This window comes from Diceros bicornis, chromosome 20 (assembly GCF_020826845.1).
Source record: "Diceros bicornis minor isolate mBicDic1 chromosome 20, mDicBic1.mat.cur, whole genome shotgun sequence".
Taxonomy (NCBI): domain Eukaryota; kingdom Metazoa; phylum Chordata; class Mammalia; order Perissodactyla; family Rhinocerotidae; genus Diceros; species Diceros bicornis.
The window spans coordinates 61,283,568-61,310,548 of NC_080759.1; the positions used below are offsets into that span (position 1 = coordinate 61,283,568).

At 53.9% G+C, this 26,981-nt stretch overlaps 1 protein-coding gene across 1 annotated transcript in view; it reads left to right on the forward strand.

The window, feature by feature from the left end:
* The window catches only part of LPCAT1 (lysophosphatidylcholine acyltransferase 1), a 55,240-nt gene that overhangs the window by 18,349 nt on the left and 9,910 nt on the right, over positions 1–26,981 (forward strand). The window contains exons 2-9 of the mRNA XM_058564385.1: positions 3,503–3,645; positions 11,505–11,719; positions 17,327–17,439; positions 18,690–18,750; positions 19,067–19,125; positions 21,398–21,432; positions 22,620–22,674; positions 24,598–24,680. Coding sequence (XP_058420368.1) covers positions 3,503–3,645; positions 11,505–11,719; positions 17,327–17,439; positions 18,690–18,750; positions 19,067–19,125; positions 21,398–21,432; positions 22,620–22,674; positions 24,598–24,680 — 764 coding nt within the window. The remainder of the gene's footprint in view (positions 1–3,502; positions 3,646–11,504; positions 11,720–17,326; positions 17,440–18,689; positions 18,751–19,066; positions 19,126–21,397; positions 21,433–22,619; positions 22,675–24,597; positions 24,681–26,981) is intronic.

The following is a 26,981-nucleotide window of genomic DNA, read 5'->3' on the forward strand; positions in this document are numbered from 1 at the left end:
GCCCGTTCCCCATCTGGTGGGAGGCTTGTCTGTGTGCTCAGGGTCAGAGCCTGTTGTGGTCACTCACATGTCCTTTCCCTCTTGCTGCGAAACTCAGACACCAATGGTGTTCACCACGATGCACATAAGAGCAGGCGCGTGAATGCCTTGTCTGAGGTTTAAATGCGGTCACATACTGTGTCCCACGGGGAATGGCCGAGTGAACCCCGTGGCTGCTGGCCAGCCTACAGGAACATGTGTGGCTAATTAACCAAGCAACTTGAACAGCAGAGCTCCGTGCCCCGACTCGGGTGCTGGGCAGGCTCGGCCACCCACCCACGGCTTGTCAGCACCTCTCTGTTGGTCCGACGGAAAGGGCACTGCCTCGCTGGGGCCCTTCGAGCCCCTGTCCCAGTCCGCAGTTTTCAGATACACAGGCTGAGGTGCTGGAAATCGCGTGCTCTTTCTGGAACCCCGTGAGAGCCTGTTGTTATTCCACTGTTTGTAGTAGAAGCCATCCTGGTGACGGAATATGGATGCAGAGTAGGCATGTGGTGTAGACACACGTCAGCGAGGGACGCCCTCAGAGCCGTGCCATCGGAGTGTGGTCCGCTTTCCGTTAACGGGCTTTGCTGCTTGTTCGTTTTGTCTGCCGGTACAGCCACCAGGCTTTAAGCTTGATTTGTGGGAACACACAGTAAAGTATCCAGTACCTTGGCTTCTCTGCAAATTGGGAAGAGACGGCCAGCTGTCGGTTTCAACAGCAGAGCAGGTGTGCTGAGCTCCCAGGGCAGTCTCTTCGGAGCCGGGAGCCCGGACGGTGAGGGGCGCCTGAGAGGCAGCCGAGGTGGGACGACGTGTCGGGAACCAGGAGGCGGGTCGTCTACAGACCACCCTCTTTTCCCTCTGCAGCAAAGTCGTCACATACTCACAAAGGGTGGACACGGACATGAGGTTTAGCCTAGGCTTTAAAAGGAGAGGAAAGGCTCCACTTGGAACTTGTGGGGTTAAAGTGGTGCTTAGAGAACACTGTGCTTCTCAGTGTGAATACTGGGAAATAAGGCCTCTCTGAAAATAATGCTCCAGGCCTTCACAAGAAGTTAAAAACAGCATCCGAGTAAACTCAGAGTAGAAAAGAGAGACTCTTGAAAGAGCCAAAGTCAATATGATTGACCAGGTCACAGCAGAGGCAAGAACAAATCCAAAGCTCATCCTAGAAGCAGTGGCAACGTAGAGAAGTGTCTGGCAACATAGGCCAGGGAGTTTTAGAAGGCACGAGTGATGTTAACAACAAAACCATAGATCAGAGCAGGCCGCTGTAAATCCCCAGAGAATTCGACGGGCAGGCTCACTCAGTTATCTTGAAAACGCGCATGGTGGGGAATTTGCTGGGGAGGGAACATCTGTTGAGGACTTCCAGAGAATTCCTCACTGACAAACACTGAAATGAACTCAAGAGAGAAGAGAAAATCCAGGTAAACAGTCTTAGAAACACTGAGACAGCTGCCAGCAATCTCTGTGGAAATTCCTCGGAAGAGGTGGCTCTTTGGTGTCTGACGTTCTTGCTGCAGGATCCGCCCAGAGGAAGGGAGCGGGGGGGGGGGGGGGGGGGGGTGGCGCGGGGGAAGCCAGGGGTCAGGCTCCCCTGAGAACCGGCACCGAATCTGTCCCGGACGCGTGTTAGCAAACAGACCCAGCAATTCCTTAAAAATAGCCTGGCGGGTGGCTCCCCACACCGTGACCAGGGTGAGATGTTAAAAAGCTGTGAATGCACGCCATTAACAGGCTGAGAACAAGCACATCGTTATCTTACCAGATATAGGAAAGACTGACAAAATTCGAGACCCGTTCACGACTTCAAGCAAAACAGAACTCTTAGAAAACCAGGCGTGGGCAGGTACATTCTCTTCAGTGAAGGACATCCGCTGACAGCCTAGAGCGAGCACCCGTTCCACAGAAAGCCTCGTCACTCACGTCCACCACAGGACAACAGAGTGCTTATCCCTGTGTCTGGTCAACCTCACGCTGAAACTGGAGTTTCCAGCTGGGGCGATACCCAGCCCCCAAAGAGGAGGAGAGAGAGGGCCGTTAAAATTGTCGTCATTTGCAAAACATGGTTATCTAGATCCGCACTGTCCCACAGGCAGCCACGGGCCACGCATGGCTGTTGGGCATCTGAAACGTGTCGCGTTTGCATTGAGGTGTGCCATAAGCATAAAATACACACTGGATTTCCAAGACGTTATGAAAAAAGTGTGAAGTGTCTCATTCATAATTCTGTATTGAGTACGTGCTGAAATGGTAATATTTCAGATATGTAGGGTTAAATAAACTATATATTAAGTTAATTTCATCACCCTTGTATTTTATGTGGCCACTAGAAAATTTAACATTTCACATGTGGCTTGCGTTGTATGCCTACTGAGCGGTGCTGGTGTTGATAGAGACCCCCAGAGAACCTATAGAGAGACCGTGGAGCTGAGCCGTCAGGATGTGCCCCATCTCGGGTAACAGACACCCGACAAGGAGAGTTGGGGGTGGGGCTGCTCAGGCTTGTTCCGGTGAGAAGCTCGGAGCTGTCACCGCAGACGTATGTCTCTTCTCCTGTCTTTTCTGTCTTCTATGCACCAAAACCTACAGGTTTGAAGTGTGTATTATTGGAAATGATCAAAACCTGCATCTACTGATCATAAAGCTTTTATAAGTTTTATATTTTGTCATCCGTCCCCCACCCCATGTTCTAATTGACCACCTGAGGTCAAGTTCATCACGAAACACTCATTCCTGAGCATCTGCTCTCAGCTGCAGAACCAGAGCCTGGATTTGTGCGTAAAAGCGCTTGGATTGTAGTTACAGCTGTCCATCCATCTGCGAGTCTCCCTGACTCGGCCACACTGCTGAACCTCGTGTGTCCACCCTCGCCCCCGCCCCGTGTTTGCGGCTGTCCCCCCACCTGCAGGGCCTGCCCCTCCCGCCGGCGTCCTCGACCAGTCCCGTGGCGGCATTCAGCATGCTCCTTTCAAGGCCAGGCTGAGCTGCAGCCCCGTTCTCTGTTGGGCTCCCGCCCTGTGACTTCCTTGGGCTGGAAAGTCACTGAATTCCCCAGTCTTCCTTGTGGTCCAAGGTCCAGTCTTGCGAGCGCCGCACTTGCTACGTCGCTGCTTCCCAGATGGCAGCTCAGCACCTTGCAAGTATCCTCGTGTTTCGTAAGGACTTGGGGAGAGCAGGCTGCCTGGTGGGGATGCTGGGGGCTGGGGCAGAGCACCGATGACTCGAGGAGAGAGCTCCCCACCCCCTTCCTAGGCCACCCCTCAGGAGTGACTTTAGGGAAGGGGGCAGCAGCGTGGCTGGTGACCCTGGGAGGATGTCCTGGCTGCTGACCCCGCCCACCTGTCCACGAGGGGCTGGCACCTGGGCCGTGGCAGGTCCAGCGCCGTCTCCTGGCCAGCTGCCCGCTCCAGGCATCCAGAGGAGCGGTGCCTCGTGACAGTGCTTCTGCCGTGACCTCGCGCTGTCTCCCCAGGTCGCCCTCATGACGCTGACGCTCTTCCCCATCCGGTTGCTGGTCGCCGCCTTCATGATGCTGCTTGCCTGGCCCTTCGCACTCCTGGCTTCATTGGGATCCGCCGAGCAGGAGCCCGAGCAGCCCCTGGCCTTGTGGAGGAAGTAAGTCACTCTGTGTCCCCAGCACAGACATCCCCCCATTTCTGTGTCCCCAGCACAGAGATCACCCAGTGATTCCACGTCCCCAGCACAGAGATCCCCCCATTTCTGTGTCCCCAGCACAGGGGTCCCTAGTGATTCCATGTCCTGAGCACAGAGACCCCCCCATGTTTCGTGTCCCCAGCACAGAGATCCCCTGTGATTCCGTGTCCTGAGCACAGAGACCCCACCCCCACCCCCACCATGTTTCGTGTCCCTGGCCCTCCAAGGCTGCGTTTTGACCAGCGTCTGTCCCACCCACTGCCCCGGTCTGGTCTCCGCAGGATTGAGTGCCCTCTCGCTTTTACACCTTGAATGTTAATAAACCACAGCTATCTGAAGATGGACATGTTGTGAATACGTCTTAACTGAAGATCCAACATGGACCCCCCAACATTAAATTAGATCACAGCATTTTCTTGTTTCTTTAACTCTCTGAAGCTGCTCCGTAGCTCAGAGTATACGCTGTCAGTTGAGGGTGATGTCGAGAGATCGTGCAGATTTGATAGGTGCTTGCAGTGTCTTAGGAGCTGTCGTTCTCCTCATAAAACCAGTGCTGACAACCTTCTGTGTCAGCTTCTCCATCACCACGTGGGGTCCTTGAACGGTTTATTCAGAAGTAGAAATGTTATTGGCTTAGTGTGGTTGTTGGCGGAAGGTCCCACAGGCCAAACCCGCTGCCACCCATTTTGCAAATAAAGTTTTATTGGAGCCCAGCCACACTCATTTGTTTGTGCGCCCTCCAGGCCTGCCTCCCTGGAGGTGGGGGTGCTGTGGCAGATGCTGAGTGGCCCGCGAAACCTCAAGTATTTGCTACCTGGCCCTTTACAGGTTTGGCGCATTGGCTCGTCCTCCTGCTTTCTCTAGAAAGTGTGTGAGCTACAGGCACATCGACGCCCGTGAGAGGCTGTGGGGACTGGCATCTGTCCTGAATGCTGGCTCTCCCGTGCCCACGTGCCGTGGTCAGACACAACATCACATGCCGGGGTGAGGGGGTGGGGGGCAGCCAGTTAAGGTCAAGGGTTTGCTGAGCTGCTGACGAGCATGGCACGGCCAGGCTGGGGGCGGTCCAGGTGTCCAGGGGACCCTCACGTGGGTCTTCGTGAGCCCCTCCTCATGGTAGCTCACGTTCTTACGCCGTTCTCAGTTTCAGATGAACCACCGTCTCTTCCTACCTAGTAGACCTGAAGGCAGGCCCGTCTGTCCCCAGCACCATGCCTGCCCTGGGGTGCTGGGAAGTGGTCCTGAGTGAGCGAGTGGGATGAGTGAGTGAGCGAGCGAGTGAATGAATGAGTGAGTGAGCGAGTGAGTGAGAGCGAGTGAGTGAGCGAATGAGTGAGTGAATGAGCGAGCGAGTGAATGAGTGAGCAAATGAATGAGTGAGCAAGCGAGTGAACAAGTGAGTGAGTGAGTGAATGAAGGAGGAGGCAGCGATTGCTGCTGGGCAGGGCTGTCACTGTGGTCACCTGGGCCCTGGGCACCACTGGCATTGAGGTCTTCATTTTCCCCTTATAGATTTTCTAATTTATCCTTGAAGACCACACTTTACCTTGAGGGGTTTTTTTAATGTTTTAACCATAAAATATGAGTTGAGTATCAAATGTGTAATCAAACACCATAAATCTAGACCCATCAGGAATCACTTCCAGTTTTGCTGGGTTAGACCTGTAGTGAGAGAGCAGAGACTTTGCAGTCTGGGCAGACTACAAGGGATCTTATTAGAGTTTGGGGCTTTAGTGCTGGTGGGTTCACGATGCTTCCGGCACTTTCTGTCTCAGTTCCCGGTTCCTCCCGCCCTGTGCTTGGGCTGAGCTCCCCGCTGTCCTCCGTTCTCTCCCAGGACGTGGGACTCCTCACACAGCTGCAGTTCTGTCTCCCAGATCCATGACTCTGGATGAGTTCCCATGTCCTGTGCTGACTCCACGTGGCTTTTCTTGTCCTCAAATAATTTGCTTGGCCTCATTGCGTAATAAATGGGCCACAGAAACTAGTTCCAGCAGCCCCTCTTCACAGACGCCTCAGACGTGTGTAACGGGCATACGAAGCGTCCACACAGGGAGGGGTGGGTTCTTAAGTGTCCGGAGAGCTCAGGGTGTCTGGGTCCACCGAGACTGACTATGTGTCATTCCATGTGTGTGTGTATGTATGAGAGTATGTGTGAGCGTGTGGCATGCGAGTGTATGTGTGTTACATGTAGATGTGTGTGTGTATGGTGGTGCATTCATTTGCGTGTGTGAGAATGTATGAATGTGTGTGTGTACGTGTGTGTGCATGTGTATATGTGCGTGTATGTGTGAGCGTATATGTGTATACACGTGTGATGTGTATGAGTGTCTGTGCATGTGTAAGTGTGTATAGATGAGTGTGTGTGTGAGTGTGTGCACTGTGTGGAGCACTGTGTACATACGTGTGTGAAGCACATATGCGTGTGTGCACCTGCATGTATTTAGTGTGTGTGCTCGAGCTGCACACAGCCCTCGGGGTCTCTGTGCAATAGTGTTTGTGGAGCGCTCACTCAGTGCGCAGCCCTGGGCTGGGTCTGGTGCTCGAGGAGAAGCGAACGACAGTCAAACTGTACTCCTCAGAGGACACCCAGTGACAGAAGCGCCTGACCTGGGGACACAGGGAGATAGGAGGCAGCAGGTTGTGAACTAAGCAGGACTCAGCATGTGCCACACCTCTGCTCAGGATCCTCATGTGGTCAGCTGCTTCAGGCTACGCACAGCCAGCGTTTTGAGTAGATTGACGTTAGTTAAGAGGATTTTTGCTGAATATACATTAGCGTCATTCAAACCTTCCTAAAATAGAAATCTTGAGTTTTCAATGAAGAATGACACAGTTTCACAAAAGACACTTTATTCTAAGTTGCTTTCAAGACGCAGCGTTGTGAGAACCATAGCATCTTCTTACAAACCTGACCAGGGGCTGATGCCTGAGCCAGACCAAGCGGGTGGACGGTGACAGTTGGTCCTCTGGGTGCTGCCCTTCAGCCGACGCGCGTGGTTTAGAAAGAGGGTGTATTGGTCCACTCGGGCCGCCATAACCAAGTACACAGATGGGGCCTTGGATAAGACGCTCATTTCTCAGGGTCCTGGAGGCTGGACGGCCAAGAGCAGGGTACCGCATGGCAGCGTGCTGGTGAGGCCTCTTCCTCGCCTGAGGACGGCACCTTCTCCTGTATCCTCACTTGGCAGCCAGCTCTGGTCTCTCCTCTTCTCACAAGGACACCAGCCGTGTGGGATCAGAGCCCCACCCTTATGACCACCTTTCACCTTATCTCCAAATACAGTTAGTTTAGGGGCCACGGCTTCAACATGGTAATTGGGGAGGACACAATTCAGGCCATCGCAGAGGGACCCTTTCCTGAGTGCTCCGTGTGGGGACTTCGTCCCCATCTCCTAGAGGCCAGGTGCACACTAGAGGTTGGAGCCTGAACTCAAACTTGCTTTAGTTTTTTTCCACTTTCCTGAAAGGCGGCACCCCCCCCACCCCCACCCTCAGCGTCTCAGCTTGGGGCTGCCCCAGAGAAGCCGGGCAGCCCCCAAAAGCCCCTCGGTGTCTACGGCCCAGCATTGCCCCCCACCTGCTGCCCAGGACCGTGCCTGCTCCCGGATGGCCTGTCCCAGCACTGAGCACGTGGCTCCTTGGGGCTGCTCCAGGGTACAGCCCCGGGACCCGCCTCTCCATCGTCAGGGGTCAGTGCTCCACTCCAGAGCAGTCCCAAGAGCACACAGGCCAGCTGTCACCTCTGCCACTGCCAGTCTGTGGGCTCCCTGTCACAGCAAAACCGTTAGAAACATGCAGATTCCTGCCCTCCACTCTCTGTCAGACCCACACGGATGGGGCTCTCGCCCCACTCCTCACACCCTGGTGTTGAGGGCACTGAGGCCTCAGTGTGCCCCAAGGTGGTGTCAGGACGCCCCCTCCACCTCCTGGTGGCCTCCTCCCCTGCGTGCCCTTCTCGGCTCCTCTTCCCCCGACCCTGGCTCCCTCTTCCATGAGCTCATCTCGTTCTGGGATGTCGATGACTGTCCACAAGCCAACGGCTCCCAGACCTCTCCTCCAGCCCAGACCTCTCCTCCAGCCCGAACCCCAGAACTTACCTGTCTGTAGGTCATCTCCAGCTCCACACGTCCAACCAGGACTCCATGCTTCCAGCTCCCCACCTGTTCTAGTCACAGCCCTGCCTCCATCAGTGGTGACTCCACCATCCTTCGTGGCCCGGGCCAGGCCCTGGGAGTCACCCTCTCTCTCACACCTCCCATCCATCCCAGCAAGAAACATCTTGGCTCCCCCTTCAGAATGCCCTTGACCCCTCCACCTGGTCCCCCTTCCCTGGTCCCCTCACCATCGTCGCTCACCTGGGTCCCCAGAATAGCCTGTCACCTGCTCCCCTGCTTCTGTGTCTCAGCACAGCAGCCACGGGGTCCTCTACAAATGGAAGTCAGAGCACAGCTCTCTGCTCTCAGCCCTGCAGGAGCTCCCATGTCTGGGTCCCCCAGAGCACAAGTCTCATCGTTTCAACCCTATAAGGCCCTCATCATCTACTGTCCCTCCCCCATCCTCCTCCTCCCTCCTCTCCAGCCACACGGGCCTCCTCACCATCTCACCAACACTCAAGTGCCCTCCTGCCTCAGGGCCTTTGCACAGCTGTCCTCCTGGGAGAGTGCACCCAGATGTGCACAGGGTTAACTCTTCTTCCCGTCCTGTCTTCACTCAGTCGCTTCCTCCTCTGCTGTTTCTGACACTCCTCACTTTGCTCTCCTTTTATTTTTATTTTTTCATGGACAGTATCTCTTTCTAATTTACTCCATAATTCACTAATTTTTTAAAAATTCTTATTTCCCCCACTAGAGGGTGAGTTCCAGGCGGGCAGGGATTCCTGTCCAGGTTCACCGATGCATCCTCAGTGCTTTCTAAACCCGGGCCCAGCAGAGCAGGTGCTCGGTAAACGTCAGATGAATGGATGGATTTTCCTTTAGTCCATTTTCTTATTTTTATCTGAGTAATACATGTGCGTCGTTAGAACACAGCAGCGAAGGAGAGCAGGTGCTGGAAAGCAGGTCTGCAGGCCCGCCTGCCCGCCCGGTCCTCTGCAGTGTCCGCCGTCCGCATCTGTCTGTGGTTGTCCTGCCGTGGCCCCCATGATCCTGAAACATGAGCTGTCAGCTCTCAGTCCGTGTGCACAGACCCTCGCTGCCACCCGGCGCACGTGCACGCCGCAGGGCCACCTGGTGGGGCGCGTGCTCCGGTCACAGGCACGGGCGTTCCTCCCTAACCCCATGAAGTCCCAGAGTTAGGGCACCTCAGCTTACCTTGTGTTTGAACTGTAGTTGCTGGTATTCTTTTCTTCTTTACAGAATTTCTCAATACCTTTCATTTTGCCTGTTACAAAAAGAATAATGACCCTGAGCGTAGTCTCAAAATACTCCACCCTCGCGGTCACGCAGAGGATCCTGGAGCCCAGCTCCCGCTGTGGCGCCGTGGTGCTCTCGGCTGGATGTGGTGCCTTCCCGATGCTCTCTCGGGCGCAATTTACAATTTCCTGGGCCCGTTTGGTTGGGGTTTTTTCCCCTTGTTTTTTGCCCAAGACTCTGGAGTTTCAGGTTCTTTTCTCAGCACGAGGAACCCGGACGCGTTTTGTGTCTGAAATGTCTTTACTGTCCCCACGCGGTTGCTGGATAACTTGACTGTCCCATCTGTGGAACTGCAGGTTCCAGACCCCACATCCCAGAGCCTGTGGGTGCGATCCTGTTCCTGCCGACACCTGCAACAGCGCTGCAGGACTAACCTGTTCCTGCCTCTCTGGGAGGTTTAGTCTTCTCTTTGTCCCTGGTGATTTGAAAAATTCCTAAAGGAAATTTCTCAGTATGAAACTTTTTTTAAGTTCATTCTGCTCAGCACCTCCACATGTGTGTTTACTCAACTCTAAGAAACCCTCTTCTTCAGATGGCTTATACTTCTGTCCTTGTTTTCCTGCGTGTTCTGGAGATTTCCTTCTCCTCGTTTTCCAGTGAACTGGCTATTTCTGCAGTGAGATATTTGATTTCCAAGAGGATTTTCTTTTTCTTACTCTCTGCCTTTTCAGAGGACCTGCTCTCCTCGACTCTGTGGCCACACTGATGGGGGGTGTTCAGACCTCTTCTGGTGCCTGCACTGTGGTCTCCTCATGTCGTAATCCGTTCTCTCATGGGGCTGGTTCTGCTCATGTGTCTCAGATTCTCAGGTGTCCTCCCGGTGACGAATGGAGGATGGAGTTCCTTGTCTATGTAGATCTGTCTCTGATTCACTGTCCCCTGGGGAAGCTCTGGTCACCTCGTGCTTGTCACCGGCTGCCTTTGCCTTGGGCCCCAATTTTGCACAGTGAGCAGGGCTTTTTTCTGAGGCCAGCGTCCACATGGCCTTCCCAGTGGGTAGTTTGACTGGGGATAGAATCCCTCCAAGATCTTTATAGGATTGTCAGAGTTGGTTTTTTCCCTCCCAGTGCATTTCTCTTGAGTACTCTTGGACCTTTTGACCCGAGGGGTGGTGGGTGTGTCGCTAATAGAAAGATCGAGATTCATCCTCACTTTCTTCTTCCTTATGCATTAGTGGACATCTACTGGCTTTTATTTTTGCACAGGTTTTTAGGTGAAAAATAGCATGCCTGCAGAAAAGTGCATTTAAAAATGTGCAGTTAAACAAATAATTTAAAAGCACGTACCTGTGTAACCACAGCCAGCTCTGGAAACAGAGCGTCAGAGCTGGTCTCCAGCATCCCAGCGCAAACCTCTCCGTCACTGTTTGTCACCCACACAGACAGGGCTTTTCAAGGTGGCTCCTTCAGGGGCTCCGTGCTGCTCCAGCGATTGGCTGCTGCTCGGTCTGCAGGGACTCGTCTTCCGGAATTCTCTTGAGAGGGTTTTAAGCTCCTTGGGAAATCAAGCCAGTAAGGTTTTAGGCTCTTGTGTTTCTCTGTGGCATCTTACCCAGTTGATCACCCACGTAACCCAGCAGCCGAGTGAGGGGACGTGGCTCTTTATAAAGGTGCCACCTTTTCCCTGTCAACTGGCAGGTGTGTGGCCATTCCCCCGTGTGGTTTCAGTGATGTATTAAATAATGATGCAGTCTGTAGCTGTCAGAGATTACCACGAAAGGGAATGTGTAAATTTAAATGCCTAAATTCCCATATATTTTAAAAATAATAAATAGGAAACAAATTCTGTTAATCTACACTGACTTACTTTATTTTTCAAATTTATTGCCTATCTAATTTTATCCAGAAAAGGCTCATTTTAATAATGTGACGTCTGATTCCGGGAGCCTCAGGCAGCTGGGGAGATGAGACTGGGGACTTTTACACGGCAGGTCTCTGCTCCTGCTCTCAGCTCTGGATTTCACTCCATATTTCAATATGGATTTAAGGTGTTTGATTTTTTTTTTTCATTTTAAACTTATGTACTTAGAATGCTAGTGACTCACTCTCTAGCACTTAAGGTGCTGGTGTCTTTCATTTTACCTGTGAGCCTTGGCCTGTTGTGTTTGGGGTCCCGTGTGGTCTTTGTGCTGCAGTGTCACGCGGCAGAGACGGCCCCTCGGTTCTCTTGAGGAAGTGAGTGCACATCCACGTAGTCAGAGTGGGAAGAAAGCACGGGGTCCGTTCCTTCCTGCTCGGACATCTCTGTTATGGCTCTGGCAGGTATGAGTTGGCCTGGCCCACACCCTGGACCGGTCGGCAGAGGTCGGCAGAGGTCAGGCTGGGGTCCCGGTGCCCTGACCAGGTGTGGAGAGCACGGCTGTGACCCGCCCGCCCAGCCGTCTGACCCTGGCGCCCTCTCTTGCAGGGTCGTGGACTTCCTGCTCAGGGCCATCATGCGCACCATGTGGTTCGCCGGCGGCTTCCACCGGGTGGTCGTGAAGGGGCGGCAGGCCCTGCCCACCGAGGCAGCCATCCTCACCGTGGCACCACACTCCTCCTACTTCGATGCCATCCCCATCACCATGACGATGTCCTCCATCGTGATGAAGGCAGAGAGCAGAGACATCCCGATATGGGGAAGTGAGTGAGCCCCCCGCCCTGCTGGGAGTGTGAGCCCCCCACCCCTGCTGGGAGTGAGCCCCCGCCCCACTGGGAGTGGGTGAGCCCCCCACCCCTGAAGGGAGTGTGAGCCCCCCGTGCCCTGCTGGGAGTGTGAGCCCCCCAACCCTGCTGGGAGTGGGTGAGCCCCCCCCGCCCTGCTGGGAGTGTGAGCCCCCCATCCCCCTGCAGGGAGTGAGTGAGCCCCCCGCCCTGCTGGGAGTGTGAGCCCCCCAACCCTGCTGGGAGTGGGTGAGCCCCCCCCGCCTTGCTGGGAGTGAGTGAGCCCCCGCCCCACTGGGAGTGGGTGAGCCCCTACCTGCCCCGTTGGGAGTGTGAGCCCCCCACCCACCTGCAGGGAGTGAGTGAGACCCCCACCTGCTGGGAGTGTGAGCCCCCCACCCCTGCTGGGAATGAATGAGCCCCCGCCCCACTGGGAGCAGGTGAGCCCCCACCTGCCCCGCTGGGAGTGTGAGCCCCCCACCCACCTACAGGGAGTGAGTGAGCCCCCCACCTGCTGGGAGTGTGAGACCCCCAACCCTGCTGGATGTGGGTGAGCCCCCCCCCCGCCCTGCTGGGAGTGTGAGCCCCCCAACCCTGCTGGGAGTGGGTGAGGCCCCCCCAACCCTGCTGGGAGTGGGTGAGCCCCCCCGCCCTGCTGGGAGTGTGTGAGCCCCCCCCCACCCTACAGGGAATGAGTGAGCCCCCCACCTGCTGGGAGTATGAGCCCCCACCCCCCTGCTGGGAGTGAGCCCCCCGCCAACCCCAGTGGGAGTGGGTGAGCTGTCTCCCACCCCGCTGGGAATGAGGGAGCCGCCCCCCACCCCGCTGGAAGTGTGAGCACCCCCCCGCCCTGCTGGGAGTCTGAGCCCCGCACTGGCCACTGCAGGTCTCACCCACGTGGAATAGACACTTGGCCCTGCGTCCCTGACTTTCCTTGTTGTTTCCTCTGTAATATTAATTGTGGTGACTTTCACTTTTCATTAGCGCACAGCGCCCTCAAATACGAGAACTAGATGAAGTGCTTCTTCAGGTTCCGTCTAACGAGAATGCATGACCTCCACCACACAGGATTCCAGCAGTCTGGAACAGCTCAGTAACTCGGTCCTGGTGCATTAGTTACTGTACGCTAAACCTGGGTGTGGAAGTGTCCTGAGGCTCTGTAGCAGATTACCAGAACTGATGTCTTAAAGCTGCAGAAATTTATGCTGTCGACATCAGATCTGGCAGGGGTTCACTCCCTCTGAGGCTCTAGGGCAGGATCGTTCCTGATCCTTCCAGCTTTCAGTGGCCCAGCATCCCTGGGCTTGTGGCCACATCACTGCAACCTATACCCTGGTCGTCACACGGCCTCCTCCCTGGGTGTCAATCTCCTCCTCTGTGTGTTTCTGTAAGGACACTTGTCATAACCAGGGTGATCTCATCTCAAGATTCTGAACTAATTACATCTGCCAAGATCCTTTTTTCTAAATCTTGCTTTCACAGGTTCCAGGGGTCACCAGGTTAGGACGTGGATACACCTTTTTGGGGTCACCACTGAGGGCACTGCCCCACTACTCTGGGGGCTCACTCTGTCCCAATACGGTAACCCTGTAAGGAATCCTAGGCAATCTATCTCGTTCCCCTCACTTTACAGATGAAAACACCTTCCCACACCCAGCCCAGCCGGCCCAGCCGGCCCAGCCGGCCCAGCCGAGCGCTGTCCACAGTGCCCCTCCGGGGTCGGCTGGCGTGTTCTTGGTGGTTGCTTCTCCAGCGATCCCCCACTTGGCCCTACTCTTTCTCTGGCTGCTCCATCCCGGCCCCATGTCTGCTGCTCGCCTTCTCACCCAGCACCCTTTGCCTTTTAAACTGAGCCGTCTCGGATCATCCCTGTTTCATGCTGCGCACGTCCGCAGCAGATTCTGGAGCAGGGCTGGGCTGGGCAGGGGGCGAGTGGTGCGGGGGCGAGAGCTGCAGGGCAGAGGGTCCCCACTCCATCCACCTTCTCCGAGTTTCCACCTGGCACCTCACAGCATTCGCCTTCATTGGACAGTCATATGGAGAACATCGTGTACATTTTATTTTGTCTTTCTGATAAGAGGAACATTCTGAGAGAGGGTCTGAGACGTTGTGTGCTATTGGCAGAACAGTAGCTCACCAGTGTTTACTGGATTGGATGTGGACCAGGTGTGTCCGTGCGTGCTGCCATCACAGAGGAACACAGACAGGGCGGCTTTTACACAACAGACAGTTCTTTCTCACAGTTCTGGAGGCTGAAAGTCTGAGTTCAGAGTGCCAGCGTGGCCAGGTTCTGGTGAGAACCCTCTTCCGCCTTCTCACGTGTCCTTACATGGTGGGGGTTTGGGGGGGCGGTGACAGGCCCCTGCGTGGTCTCACCCTGGGGAGTGGCATCCCAGATCCTTTACAGACATGACAGTCTCTTCCGAGGGAGGTTCAGTGAGGTTGATACGAAACAAAAGTAAAGGGAAGGCACGCCACTGAGGAGCAGGCAGGGGCGGCCCTGCTCCAGCAGGCTTCTTACAGGAAGGTTTGCAGATAGTTAGCATCAGCCGGGGGCGTGACGGCCCAGTGGTTGAGAGCCTGGTTTTCCAAATAAAGGATTATACACCATGTGCCTGGAAAGTCAGGTTAAACTCTAAGAATGTTCTGAAAGCTGGGCAGAGACTGTGACCACTGGCGAACTTGCAGTTCACTCTCCTACCTCCGGAAGGTCCCACAGACCCACGACTGTGAAGGAGTATGGTCCCCAGTGAGGGCCCGGGAAACTGGGGTTTTGCAGAGATGGTGGTTGTTCTGTTTTACATTCTTTCTTTTCAGTTTTAAGCTTCAGGCTGTGGCCTGTCGCCTTCTGGGGAAGTTCTGGGCTGGGGAGGATGTCATTCTCCTGCAGATTACGCAAACGCTCTTGAAAACTTGACTTCCATTACGGCTCCAATCACAAGCTAGCGTCATGGTGGCTCAGAGTCACACCGTCCGTCTGCGTCCCGAGGTCAGGGTGCTGAAAGCTACTCACCTGAAGGTGCTGGGGGATCCGAGGTCAGAGCTGGGCCCCAGGCCACCTCACCGCTGACCTTAACCTCAGGATGTCAGGAGGGGCGGTCACCAACACACCCTCTGTGCCTGGGGCCCTTCATGTGGACTCTATTTCTCAGTCCTTTTGTGGATAACTGACAAGTGAGAGGGAAGGAATGGTGATAAACCAGTTTGTTACAAATTTTAGTTAGAATTCAGATATGGCACGTCCCGAATCATGTTCCTGTTTTCCTAGATTGAAGGTACGTACACGCCTGAATGGAACGCTGTCCCAGGAGTGCAGCTGACAGCCCCCGTCGTGGGGCCGCTGGAGCGCATCCCTGACGGAAACCCCGGCTCCTGGAGCAGACCCGTCTCACTGGGTTCTGGCTCGTTTCCTCTGGTTCCGCTTGTGCTTGTTTCAGGAAGCACATTACTTCTGAACCCTTTGACAGCTCACAGACGTGGTGAATGTTGAAAATATTCCAAACACTCATCTGTAGGTTTGTAAGTTCCAGTCAGCATGGTTAAGCCAGTGCTCTTCTCACTCTTACAGTGTCAGTGTCCTCTCCGTGTCCTTTATCTGCACACCTGCATTTACACCCCGTGTCGAGTCTGGTGCTCACTCGTCACGGAGGTCAGAGCGCTCTCACTCGGCCTTGCAGCAGACGGGGCAGTCTGGGTTCTGTGCAGACGCTGCGCGGTGAAGTCCTTCCTGTGCGGGGCTCGCGGGACAAGAAGCCTCCCTTGCTTCCTGTCCTTAGCGGCTCGCTGCTCAGTTCTCAGGTCTCGAGTATGGGGATCTGTCCGGGCCCCACGGGGCTGCCCGGTCTGAGACTGTGCTCAGATGCCGAGCTCCCATCGGCCCCAGCGTTGGAGAGCCGCTCTCCGTCTCTCTGCCTTCGGCTTCTGGTTCGCCCAGGAGTGTGAAAGCCTTCCTCGTCTGTGGCCTCTTCATTGCCATTATAGACAGAGAGGGAAAGTCCTGAAGTCCCAGCTCTGTTCCGTGGAACCAGCCACCCACCAGGACGAGCAATGGGGTCTCCAGACGTCTGTCCTGCCCTCGGGACAGATGACAGAACGCGGGGTGCAGCAATAAGGAAACAGGCCGTCCTGATCTCGCTGTCGCCTCGTCCTTCTGGGCAATTCTGTCGTTCCTCCTACCTGCCCGTTGTCACCTTGAGCAGAGTCAGGGCGCAGGGGAGAAGGAGGATGAAATAGGTCCTGGAATGGCGAAAAAGCAGAATGTTTCAAGACGTAGGAAAAAACATCACTAAGATCCAGTGTATCTTAGATCTTATGAGTCCTGTGGACCCGACTCAATAGAATTTTTCTATTCAAATAAATTTTCTCTTTGCTCTTTGGAAGCCCTCCAAGAAGTCATGAAACGTTATTCCTTACAAGTGATAAAAATGCTCAGAAGAGAAGCTCGCAGCTAATCTCGGGCCCGGCGAGCACTGAGCCTGGGCAGAGCAGGTGGTGACGTGGTCTCGCCTGACCCGTGAGGGTGACCGGCCGTCAGGGCATCCCGCTCACATCGTTTCCCAGGAAAGGAAGCGCTCGCTGAGGACAGTTGTATTCTAAAGTTGGTTCAGAGTTCTTCCTTCTAAGAAGTGCCTTCCCACCTTTCGATCGCCCTGCAAGGGCACCGATGCATTGGTTGTGGCCATCAGCTTTGGTGGAGGGATGCCTAACAGGAGGCCATGTGGCACGGTGGTTAGAATCGGGGCTTTATGAGTGTCCTGGGGCTGCCCTGACAGAGTACCACAAATTAGGGGCTTAAAACAGCAGAAATGTCTTCTCTCACTGTGCTGGGAGCCAGAAGTCCAGCCTCAAGGCGTCGACAGGGCCACTTCTGAGAGAGAGTTCATCCCAGGCCTCTCCGCAGCTCTGGGGGCTCCCACGGTCCTTGGTGTCCCTTGGCTGTGGCCACATCACTCCATCTCTGCCTCAGTCACCATGGGGCATTCTCTCCGTCTGTGTCTGTTCCCCCTCTTCTTATAAGGACACCGGTCATTGGTTAGGGCCCACCCCAATCCAGTACCACCTCGTCTTAAGTTGATTATGTCTGCAAACACCCTATTTCCAAATAAGGTCACAGTCACAGGGCTCAGGACGTCAACCTGGCTTTGAGGGGCACAGTTCAACCCACAGCGGGGGCTGATGGGGTCCCAGCCACGTGCCTGGGGCCCTTCGACCTGGAGCCTTTGACCCCCGTCCCCTCTGGTGTTAACACTGGTGACCAAAGGCTCTCTGCCCCCTGGAGGAGTCAACCTCCTGCTGTTCTCTTCCTCTGATTTGTCACCCATGGACACCCCGTGTGGTTACTTTGGGCCTTGAAAGTTGTAGGGCCTCCTGCTGTCATCTAAGTTCCTCAGAAGCTGTGATTTTCTCGAGTCCCTTGTGGTCAGGCATTGACTCACTGCCCGCCCTGTGGCTCAGCTCTCAGGGCATCTCTGGGGGGCTCACTCTGGCTGGGCGTCATGGGGCAGCCCCCCCTTCCCCCCACCCCCACCCCAGTCCTGCTGTGGCAGAAGCGGTGCCTTCCCACAGGAATGCCTCCCTCCCTTTCAGCTCTGATAAAGTACATCAAGCCAGTGTTCGTGTCCCGATCAGACCAGGATTCCCGCAGGAAGACCGTGGAAGAGATCAAGAGACGGGCGCAGTTGAATAGAAAGTGGCCGCAGGTAACTCACTCCTGCCTGCATTTTGAGTGGATTTATTCCAAAAGATGTGAACTTGGAGATGGGGTTGGGGGACGGACAAAAGGTCCCAGGCTCGCCTCCCTGGGGGCTGGATTGTTTTGTTTCATTTTATTTTTGATGAATCTACAAATCCAAGAATGTGCTAAATATCAGGTACTTTGGGTTCTGGAATTTTAAAATTAAAAGGAATGGGAAAAACAGTTCTCACTTGCATCTCAAGTTCCCGAATCATCTTTATTGGAAATGAATCTTTTTATAAGTTCCAAGTCGGGAAGCGCTGTGACCTGCCCTGGAGGTCAGCGCAGTCTCGTGTCTGGATAGTGCGTTAGTCCATACGGTGTCTTCGCTTGCCTCTGAAAATCCTGGCTGAGTGCGCCCCGCACATGTCTGGTTCCCCGGGGCATCAGGATGACCAGACCCGGCTGTGAGGCGCTGGCCTCACCAATGTTAGCTGTGGACGTGTTTGATCCATGCTGCACTTTTTTTTTCTTCAAATGAGCTGACTTTGAGAAGCTGAACGTCCTGCAGGGCTCCCTGGGTTCCGGCAGCTCAGGAAACACTGGAAGGTCTGGCCCACAGCACCCGTGCCCACGGGCAGCCCCTTGGGGGCTGTGCCTTCAGGGTGCCCTGGCTGCGCCCCACGGTCTAGGTCACCCCCTTCCTCCATTCAGCTTCCTGCCTGACCATCCGGCACGCCGGGGTTGGGCCCACACTGGTGCAGTGCCACCTAGAGTTGAAAGCAACCACGTGGGCTGTGTTTCCAACAACTGGGGCAGGTTTAGCTTACGCCACGAGGCTGGAAGTCAGTGTGATCAGAGCAACTGGAGTCCCCATGGGGGAGGCGTCCTGGGCAGCCCTCACCAGGTCCTCTGGCCGAGGGCCCTCCGTCTGCGCCTGTCCTGCGCCATGTGTGGCACCTGCCCCGTGCCAGCGCGTCCTGTGCGGTGTGTCTGGTCCCCGTGGACACTGAGGGTGGGTGCTAGCAGTCAGCCGTTTACGAGCCCCGCTGTCTGAGATGGTGTGCTGTTGGCACGCTCGTGTTGCTTCCCTAGTTTGGTAAAAGCCCTTGTTAGAGAGGGAATCTGCGTGGGCTTCCATGGTGCATCCTGCCTCGGCTGAGGATGGTTCAGGTGTCTGCGCTACGTCAGCCGCAGAGGAGACAGACTGGCAGCTGACCCGTGACCTCTGAATTATGTCCCTTTAATGCCAGCCTTTCTTTTTTCCATTTCAAGATAATGATTTTCCCAGAGGGCACTTGCACCAATAGGACCTGCCTGATTACCTTCAAGCCTGGTATGTTGTTGTCTTAATTTCTTCTTTTTCTCCTTGAGAGTGGAGGAGACCCGCGCTGCCTCCCAGTTTTCCCATAAAGTGCCCCTCGGCCTGGAACAGATGCTCCTGTCTGTTCCCTGCTGGGCAGAGCCATGGCCTGGCGTTTTCTCTGCATATTCACGGCCAGCGCAGAGGTTGAGGAACCTTCCAGGCACCAAATGACCGTTAACCAGGAGGGCCTGGCAGCAAAGCCCCTTTTACTCTGAGGCTGGCATGAGATGTGCCAGGTGGAGGACCTGCTGCCTCGGAAGTAAGACAGCGTTCGTTTTCCCCACAGGAGCCTTTATTCCAGGAGTCCCTGTCCAGCCTGTGGTCTTGCGGTACCCAAATAAACTGGTGAGTGTGTTTTCCTGGGGGCTTGTGTGAAGGTGGATTACCTGGGATGAGAAGTGCCAGGTGGTCTAATGTATCATTTCTAACCGACGCCCGTATTCTGGAACATTCGCCAGTATTCACACATGAAGTCCCACTTTCATAGGTCATGAGGCAGTGGCCCTTCCTCGCATGTGATCCGTCCTGGCCTGCCATGTCCTCAGCAGCTCTCATGGCCAAGAACACACTCCAGGAAATTTTTAAATTGGGAATATTTAAGTTCTGGAAGCCTGGAGGCAGCAGGAGGGAAAGGAATTAAGTGACTTGATGGTTAATGTGCCTTCGTCATGCCTCTGTTGGGTACAGAGGTTTTGTTTGTTCTAAGAGAGAAAATAAAAGGCATTTGGTGCTCAGAGTTCCTGGGTGATCTTGACAGACCCCCAGCTTGGGGTAGGGGGGGACTGGACGAGGCCTCAGACCAGGGCCTGCTGGGGCCCTGCCATGGCTTCCATTTCCACATCTGTGAAGCAGCCATGGCTGTCTCATCTCCCAGGTACCTGTGGATGCTCCATCCCTCAGGTGCAGTCAGCTCGCCTTCCTCAGGGCGGGGGCCAGGCTACCCTGTGCCAGCTGCACCTCGCTTCTGCTGGAACCCCGTCCAGGCAGGCATCCTGGCACCTCAGTGGGCTGAAGGGCTCTTGTAGCTGAGACAGGTCCACACGGACCCATGTCCCCAGGCCCTGCCTGGGCGCCGGGTGCATTGGAGTGTTTCTCAATGGAGGACACAGAAGGTGGATTTGTTCCTGACGCTGAGCTGTCTCCCTGTCGTGGTGTCTTTATGACACAAAAGAGGAGACTCGCAGGTCATGACACAGTGGGGTCTGGAGTTGCTGGTAGAGACAGCGGCAGAAGCACGTGTGACATCTGTGGGCGTGAGGGGCTTCCGGGCCAGGCCTGCGGAGTCCCAGGTTTGCACACTGGACCCTGTGCCACGGGTGTGGACAGAGGCCCTCAGAGCGGCCAGGAAATGAAGGCCAGGCAGAGCCGGCAGGCACACAGACGCACAGATGAAACTGTTCTTACTGTCCATAACTGAGCTCTGAAGAGGTGCAGTCCGTAGTCAGTTTCTGAAAGTAGGAGAATCTGTCATGGGTGTGTAAAAGTCTAGATTTTCCCCCTTTTTTTTTTGTGAGGAAGATTGGCCATGAGCTAACATCTGTGCCAACTTCCTCCATTTTATATGTGGGATGCCACCACAGCATGACTTGATGAGCAGTGCATAGGTCCGTGCCCAGGATCTGAACTGGCAAACCCCGGGCTGCTGAAGCAGACCGCACAAATTTAACCACTGCACCACTGGGCTGGCCCTTAGCTTTCCCATGTTTTAACTTTGTTCCATCAACTTATTTTAAGCAAGGTGCCCCTACTGGGGTCTTACATTCAACTTAGTTGTCACAGAAGCAGAACGTCCGCCTTGCGCTCGTATTTCGTCTGTCTGTGTCACGTGTTCTTCAGCCTCAGAACTGCGGGAAGAACAGAGCTGTGCAGAGCAGGGAGCCAGGCGGGGGGCTGGGGGAGCCCGTGCGGCAGGTGGGTTTTCAGGAGCCCGTGAGAGGGGTGCGGGTGAGTGTCAGGACTGCAGAAGAAAGAAGCCCATGTGGGTGACCAGTGTCAGGGTGGAGACAGGGTGTATCATCTAATGTCCCCACCTGGGTGGCTGGTGCGGCTGCTGAGGCTGAGGACGGAGAGTGTCTGAGATGCCCCTGTGGGAGTAGGGAGAGGCGGCCCCCGCAGTGGTTTGTTCTGCCCCCTCCCGAGCCTGGGCTGACCTGCTGGAGCACGTCTCTGACTGAGAGTCGAGGCAAGCACCTTTGGGGGACAGGTGGGTTGGAATGAGGCTGCCAACAGCATCATGCGGCCCAGTGATGGGCAGCGCAGGTGTCGGAGGCCCTGCTCGAGCACGTCTGAGGGAGCCGGCAGACAGAGCAGGTGCCCACGTGGGAGATTGAAGTTGCCAGGAGCACCTGGGGGAAGGGCAGAAAAAGGGAAGGGGGCCTGGCTCTTAAGCAGACATTGGAATTGTGACCGTGGAGCTATGGGAGGAGGGGTGAGGAGCGTGTTTGGGGGTCTGGGAGGACAGGTCAGAGGTGGGCTGGGACAAGGTCTGGGCCAGGGACCGGGATGGAGGCCAGGATGGGGGCAGGCGCACCTGCAGAGGGAAGAGCCCGCGAAGCACATGTGGGGACTTCTGGCACCTGACTTCAGCTGTGATTCATTCTCTCCGTCTTGCCCCTAGGACACTATCACGTGGACGTGGCAAGGCCCTGGAGCGTAAGTGAGACCCTGTAATGTCTTGTTTGTCCTGTCCTCCTGGGAAGGCACAGGGCCGCTCAGGAGACTGCCGTGCGCTCCGGTTCTTTTAGCAAATCCGAAAGCTCTGAGCGCTGGCCTGCTGCTGTTTGACAGCATTAGCCTCAGCCGATTATGGAAACCAAGTGCACAAACCTGCTGTTCTCACCCTCCTGGGTGCCGGGACTTAATGTCTCCACCCAGCAGGGAGGTAACCGTGAGAACTCTTCTCTTCCCACCTGTGTTTGTCGACTCACGGATTACATCACGCCACCTTCCTGGGGTCCTGCGTAAAGACAGATACAGCTTCCCCTTCCACAGCTACACGGAAGGCACAGGGCTTCCAGGCACGACGGGTCTCCAGGGGGCCAACGTTTGAGGTGGTGTTTGATGAGGCCAGGCAGAGCCCTCCTGGGACCCCCAGGCCTTGCCAAGGGGTTTGGAACAGGACTCTGGGGAGGTGCCCTGAGGGGTGGCATATCCGAGTGGAGCTGATAATGTTTCCAAGGCTGGACTGCAGAGGGTAGGCGGTGAGAAGTGAGGTAGAAGCTGGGAGAAGGGCTGGGAAGGGCTCCTTCAGGAGTGGCCTGTGCTTGGGGCTAGCAGTGACAAGGCAGAGAAGTAGGGTGGGTACAAATAGTTATGAGGGGGATTGTCTATCTGGGGGAGTGAGTGAGGGCCCAAGGACAGGGGACTCAAATGTTTCCCCATTTCCGACTCCTGCAAACAAAAGGGTGGTAATGCTGGTTCTGAGATCAGGAACTCCAGGAGCCAGGCTTGGGGATCACATGGTGCAGAGCCTGTCCAGTCCGATGCTAGGAGACAGCCAGGGTGGGGACAGGTATCAGGTGGACAAGGTTTCCTGAGCTAGAGGACAAACTTGGGAAATGGTGGCTTGCAGGGCAGACCAAAGCTGCAGGTGTGGGTGTCTTTAATGAGAACAGTGAAGACCACTATTTAATAAAAGTGGCGTCACTCATAGCTGTGTCTTAATGTTCGGATTTGGCTGAGGAAGGCTCAGCATCCCCCTCCTGAAGGAAAATTAGCTGCCCACTAGTGCCCTCTACAGGGAAAGGGTGTCTGGAGATTTTGCTCCAGAATTGGAAGTAATTTCACTAAAAGGAATTGAGAATCTTTTAACCAATGCTGTGAATCTATTCGTTTTTAAGGTTGGAAATCCTGTGGCTCACGCTGTGTCAGTTTCACAATCAAGTGGAAATTGAGGTTTGTATAGATATAGTGTTAGACAGTTACATTGAGGTCCATGTAGATACAATGTTATACAGTGTTGTTTTAAGGTCTGTATAAATGCAATTTTATACAATGTTATGTTGGGATCTATATAAATACAATGTTATATTGTCTATATAGATACAATGTTATACAATGTTATGGTGGCACTTTGTACAGATACAATGTTACACAATGTGGCATTGTCTATGTAGATACAATGTTATATTAAGGTCTGTACGATATAATGTTATACAATGTTATGTTGGGTCTATATAGATGCAATGTTATACAATGTCAAATTGATGTCTGTACAGATACAGTGTTTCATGTTATCTGTCTTGCTTTGAACTCTCCATTTCTCATGGCTCCTTAGAGGTGCTTCCCAGTGGTTTTGCATCAATTACTTTGTGTCTCTTGCATGATTTCAAATCCATTCAGATAGGATTTTTAAAATCAACAAGGAAGCTAAACTCATCATTCTTTTATTATGGTTAGCATAGCCTAAGGGCATATAAAATTGGCACACATACTATGAATTGGTTTTTTGGCTTTTATTTTTACCTGATACTAATACTCCTGAATTCGTATTGCTAAATTTGTCATACTGTCATCCTCTGTTTAATACTTGGTCAGGTCTGTAGCCTGCCTCCCAGTTTTCAGCCCGTTGGATGTCTCTAAAGTCCTGATGCCCATCCTCTCGGCTAAATCAAACACAGTCACATTCGTGCAGCCTGTAAATTTTATTTGGGTCGATGAGGAATAGAGTTTATTTTCTTATGAAGGGAATTAGCATGCTACTCCTGCACCTGAAAATTAAAGATGAGTCATGTGCAACTTAAATTATTTAATGAAACAATTTGCTACCTTCTGATAAATATTACAGTGTAATACTGAATTTACAAATGATCCCGGCTTTCAACCAGGTTTTTCACTTCAGTAGAACGTAAGCCGCTTAATTACAAGGACCCAGATGAGAGAGCCCTGGCCCGAGTCCAAGGGTGGCAGGCCCGTCACTCAGGATGTTTTATGTGGCTCGTCCGCGGGTGGCCCAGAAGCCCCAGTGGAGCGAGGATCTGCAGAAGACACGCTGGCACTGGCCGGGCCTCCCGGCGTGAACGCTCTGTTTCAGACCTGGCTCCTAATTTTAAGAGTCGAGAAGAAGCTGTGGCTTTGTGAAATCACTCTAAATGTCTTACTCATGTCACTCCTATGAGATACCAGTGCTAATGCGAGGAACTGTTGCAATTTAGTTTTTTAAAATGTAAGAGAAAGATTAGAATTATATGATGAGAATTGATAGGACTTCAGGATGTTCCTGTATTCTTAAATATCCGCTTTAAAGAAAAAGGGCTTGGTGCTGGTCTTTTGCCTTTTCTGCACACGAGGGTGGCAGCAGTGTGTGGGACTTACTCATTTAAAACGCTGTATAAGCATCGCTCATGCAAAGACGTGTCCATGGGATGATGTATTGTAATCTCAAAATGCAGTAGATGTCAAAAAGCTAATAATAGTCTACCTTTCATGTAGAAATAATTTGTTGTGTTATTTACAACACAAACTGAGACCTTTAGAAATGGAAACACACGCAGTTCCTTTGCATCTAAAGATTAAGGCCCTGTGTGCAATTAGAAATACAATGCACTGTCAAGCAAGAGCTTCCATTTCAGGGGAGCAGGCACTCCTGGTGAGGAATGGTGGGTTGTGAGTTTTCACACATGTGTGTGTACGTGCACATGTGTGCATGCATTGTGCGTGCGTGCGTGTGCATGTGTGACAGCTTCAAAGAAAATTCTAATGGGAAGTGCTTTGACCGATCTTACTTTTGTCAGACTTGTGGTTGTCACTTATGGTGGCCTCGGTAAGGCAGGTGTCTTGTGATGCTCATGGAAGTAACACATCCTTCTCTGTGCTCAGTTCCTTCCTGTGTACAGCCCGTCTGCGGAGGAGAAGAAGGACCCCGCCCTGTACGCCAGCAACGTGCGGCGTGTCATGGCCGAGTGAGTGAGCGCCCCTCTCCCATAACTGAGTCAGAGTGTGTGGGGAGCCCAATGCCCTGGACGCCCCTAAGTCTGGCTCAGCACTCTTGTTTGCCTCCTGTTTTCCTCTTTTGCTATTAAGAAGCCAATAGCGTTGGGAAAATTGGGTTTTGCAAAAGCAAATGAGCAAGCGTTGACTTGCGCGTTGGCGACGGTGTGCTTGGCCGTACACTTTACGCCCCTTGTTTTTGTCGGGTGGCATTTCTGCTTATTCAGTATTGGGAAGATGATTCATCGTCGCTTCGTTCTACAAATTTCAAATATGCCCAGAGCCGTCATTCCCTGGGTGCCACGTCCGCGTGGGCCCAATGGAGGCAGGCGTCGGGGCTGTCAGCAGAGCGCCGCCCGGGCAGGCTGGGGGATTGGGTTGGCATGTCCCCGAGCTTGACTTCTCCTCTCCCCACACAGTGTTTATTAATGTTCTTGCTCCGTCTTACTGAGTTCACTGTGGTGTTTGCACACTTCCTCATGTGCGATAACTCCTGCTCCTTACTCAGCAAGTGTGCTCTCGGGATAGTCTCACTTCCCACTTCCACGTGATTCCCGGTTGTCTCCGAGAGTGGTCGTGTCAGCTCCACTGCCACCCCTCTGATGGCCTTCCTCCCTCTGTGTCCCATCCTCTCCGCCCTCCTCCTCTCTCCTTCCGGGCAGCAGGGGCTGCCTCTGAGCTCAGCCCTCGCGGTGCCAGGAGGGTCTCAGTGCTCAGCAGCTCTGACAGTGAGCGTCACCCATGGGGGGTCTGCTTAGCTGCGGAGGGGTCTTGATGAGGGCTGTTGCTGACCTGGTGTGACTGAGGGTCCTCAAATGAGCTCTATCTCCTCACTGTACACACATCGTGACCCCACTGCAGTGCGTCTGTGAGACCACGCTGAGCAGAATCACGCATTCACCTCAACACGCGTGAGCTAGAACTCAGCACGGCATTCAGGCCGTCTGCACGCGCCTCAGAAGAGCAGAGTCCAGCAGACACGCCCCTCTCTTCTCTTGGGCACGCCCTCTGGAATTCTGCCTCCCCCCTTCTCTGAATCACAGCCCGGGACACACACAGAGCAGCCGGTGGTCAGGGTGTCTTGACCATCTCGGCCTTTGGGAAGTCAGGGTGCCCGACAGCACCTTTGTTGAGACCCTTGATAAAGACGTAGTGTCCGTGGGGTTGCAGGCTTGAGAGCTTGGCTGCAGTTTCTTTAGTGCATTCAAATAAATTCACTTAAAATCTTTTCAGGAGCCAGCCCTGATGGCCTGGTGGTTAAGTTCAGCACACTCCACTTTGGCGGCCTGGGTTCGGCTCCCGGGCACCAAACCACACCGCCCGTCTGTCAGCGGCCGTGCTGTAGCAGCACCTCTCGTAGAAGAACCAGAACTTACAACTACACACAACTAGGTACTGGGGCTTTGGGAAGTGGGGAGGGGGGGAGAAGAAGAAAGGAGGAAGACTGGCAACAGATGTTAGCTTAGGGCGAAGCTTTCCCTGCAAAAAAAATATATTTAAATACGTATCCTAAAGAAACTTATATGATGTCAAATACTATCTATATTAACGGAGGAGGAGCGTCATACATTCAATGGAAAAGGGCAGATAATCCATTGGGCGCCTCCATGCCTCAGCGGCTGCAGTAGAATTTCAGAAACGTGGAGGTGGGTTGTCACCTCCCTGGTCCTTAGTCTCCCTGAGTGTGCACCTCGGAGGGGCCAGGATCCCAGCGAGCTTTGCAGGGATCCTGTAAAGCTGGCCTTGTCCCACCTTACAATTCTGGCTTCTTTCCGCAAATGATTACACCCAAGTTTGCCACGGGGAATTCTTTTTTTGTTGTTGTTAATGCAGTGAATAACTGTTTGTTTGTTTGTTTGTTTTTTTGAGAAAGATTGGCCCTGTGCTAACATCTGTTGCCAATCTTCCTCTTTTTTTTTCCTTCTTTCTCCCCAAAGCCCCAGTGCATAGTTGTGTATCATAGTTGTAGAGTTGTAGCTCTGCTATGTGGGACGCTGCCTCAGCATGGCTTGATGATCGGTGAGTAGGTCTGCACCAGGATCCAAATCGGCGGACCCTGGGCCACCAAAGCAGAATGTGTGAACTTAACCACTATGCCACCAGGCCAGCCCTAGCCAAGGGGAATTCTAACAGCCATGGAAAAAAGACTTCTGAAAGTCCCTATTTCCTTATGACGTGATTGCACAGAGCATTGTCATGGCAACAGGGAACTGCTGTCGAAATGATTGAAAGCCTACTCAGTTTTGGGGGGGTGGTTTTCTGTACTTGGTAAA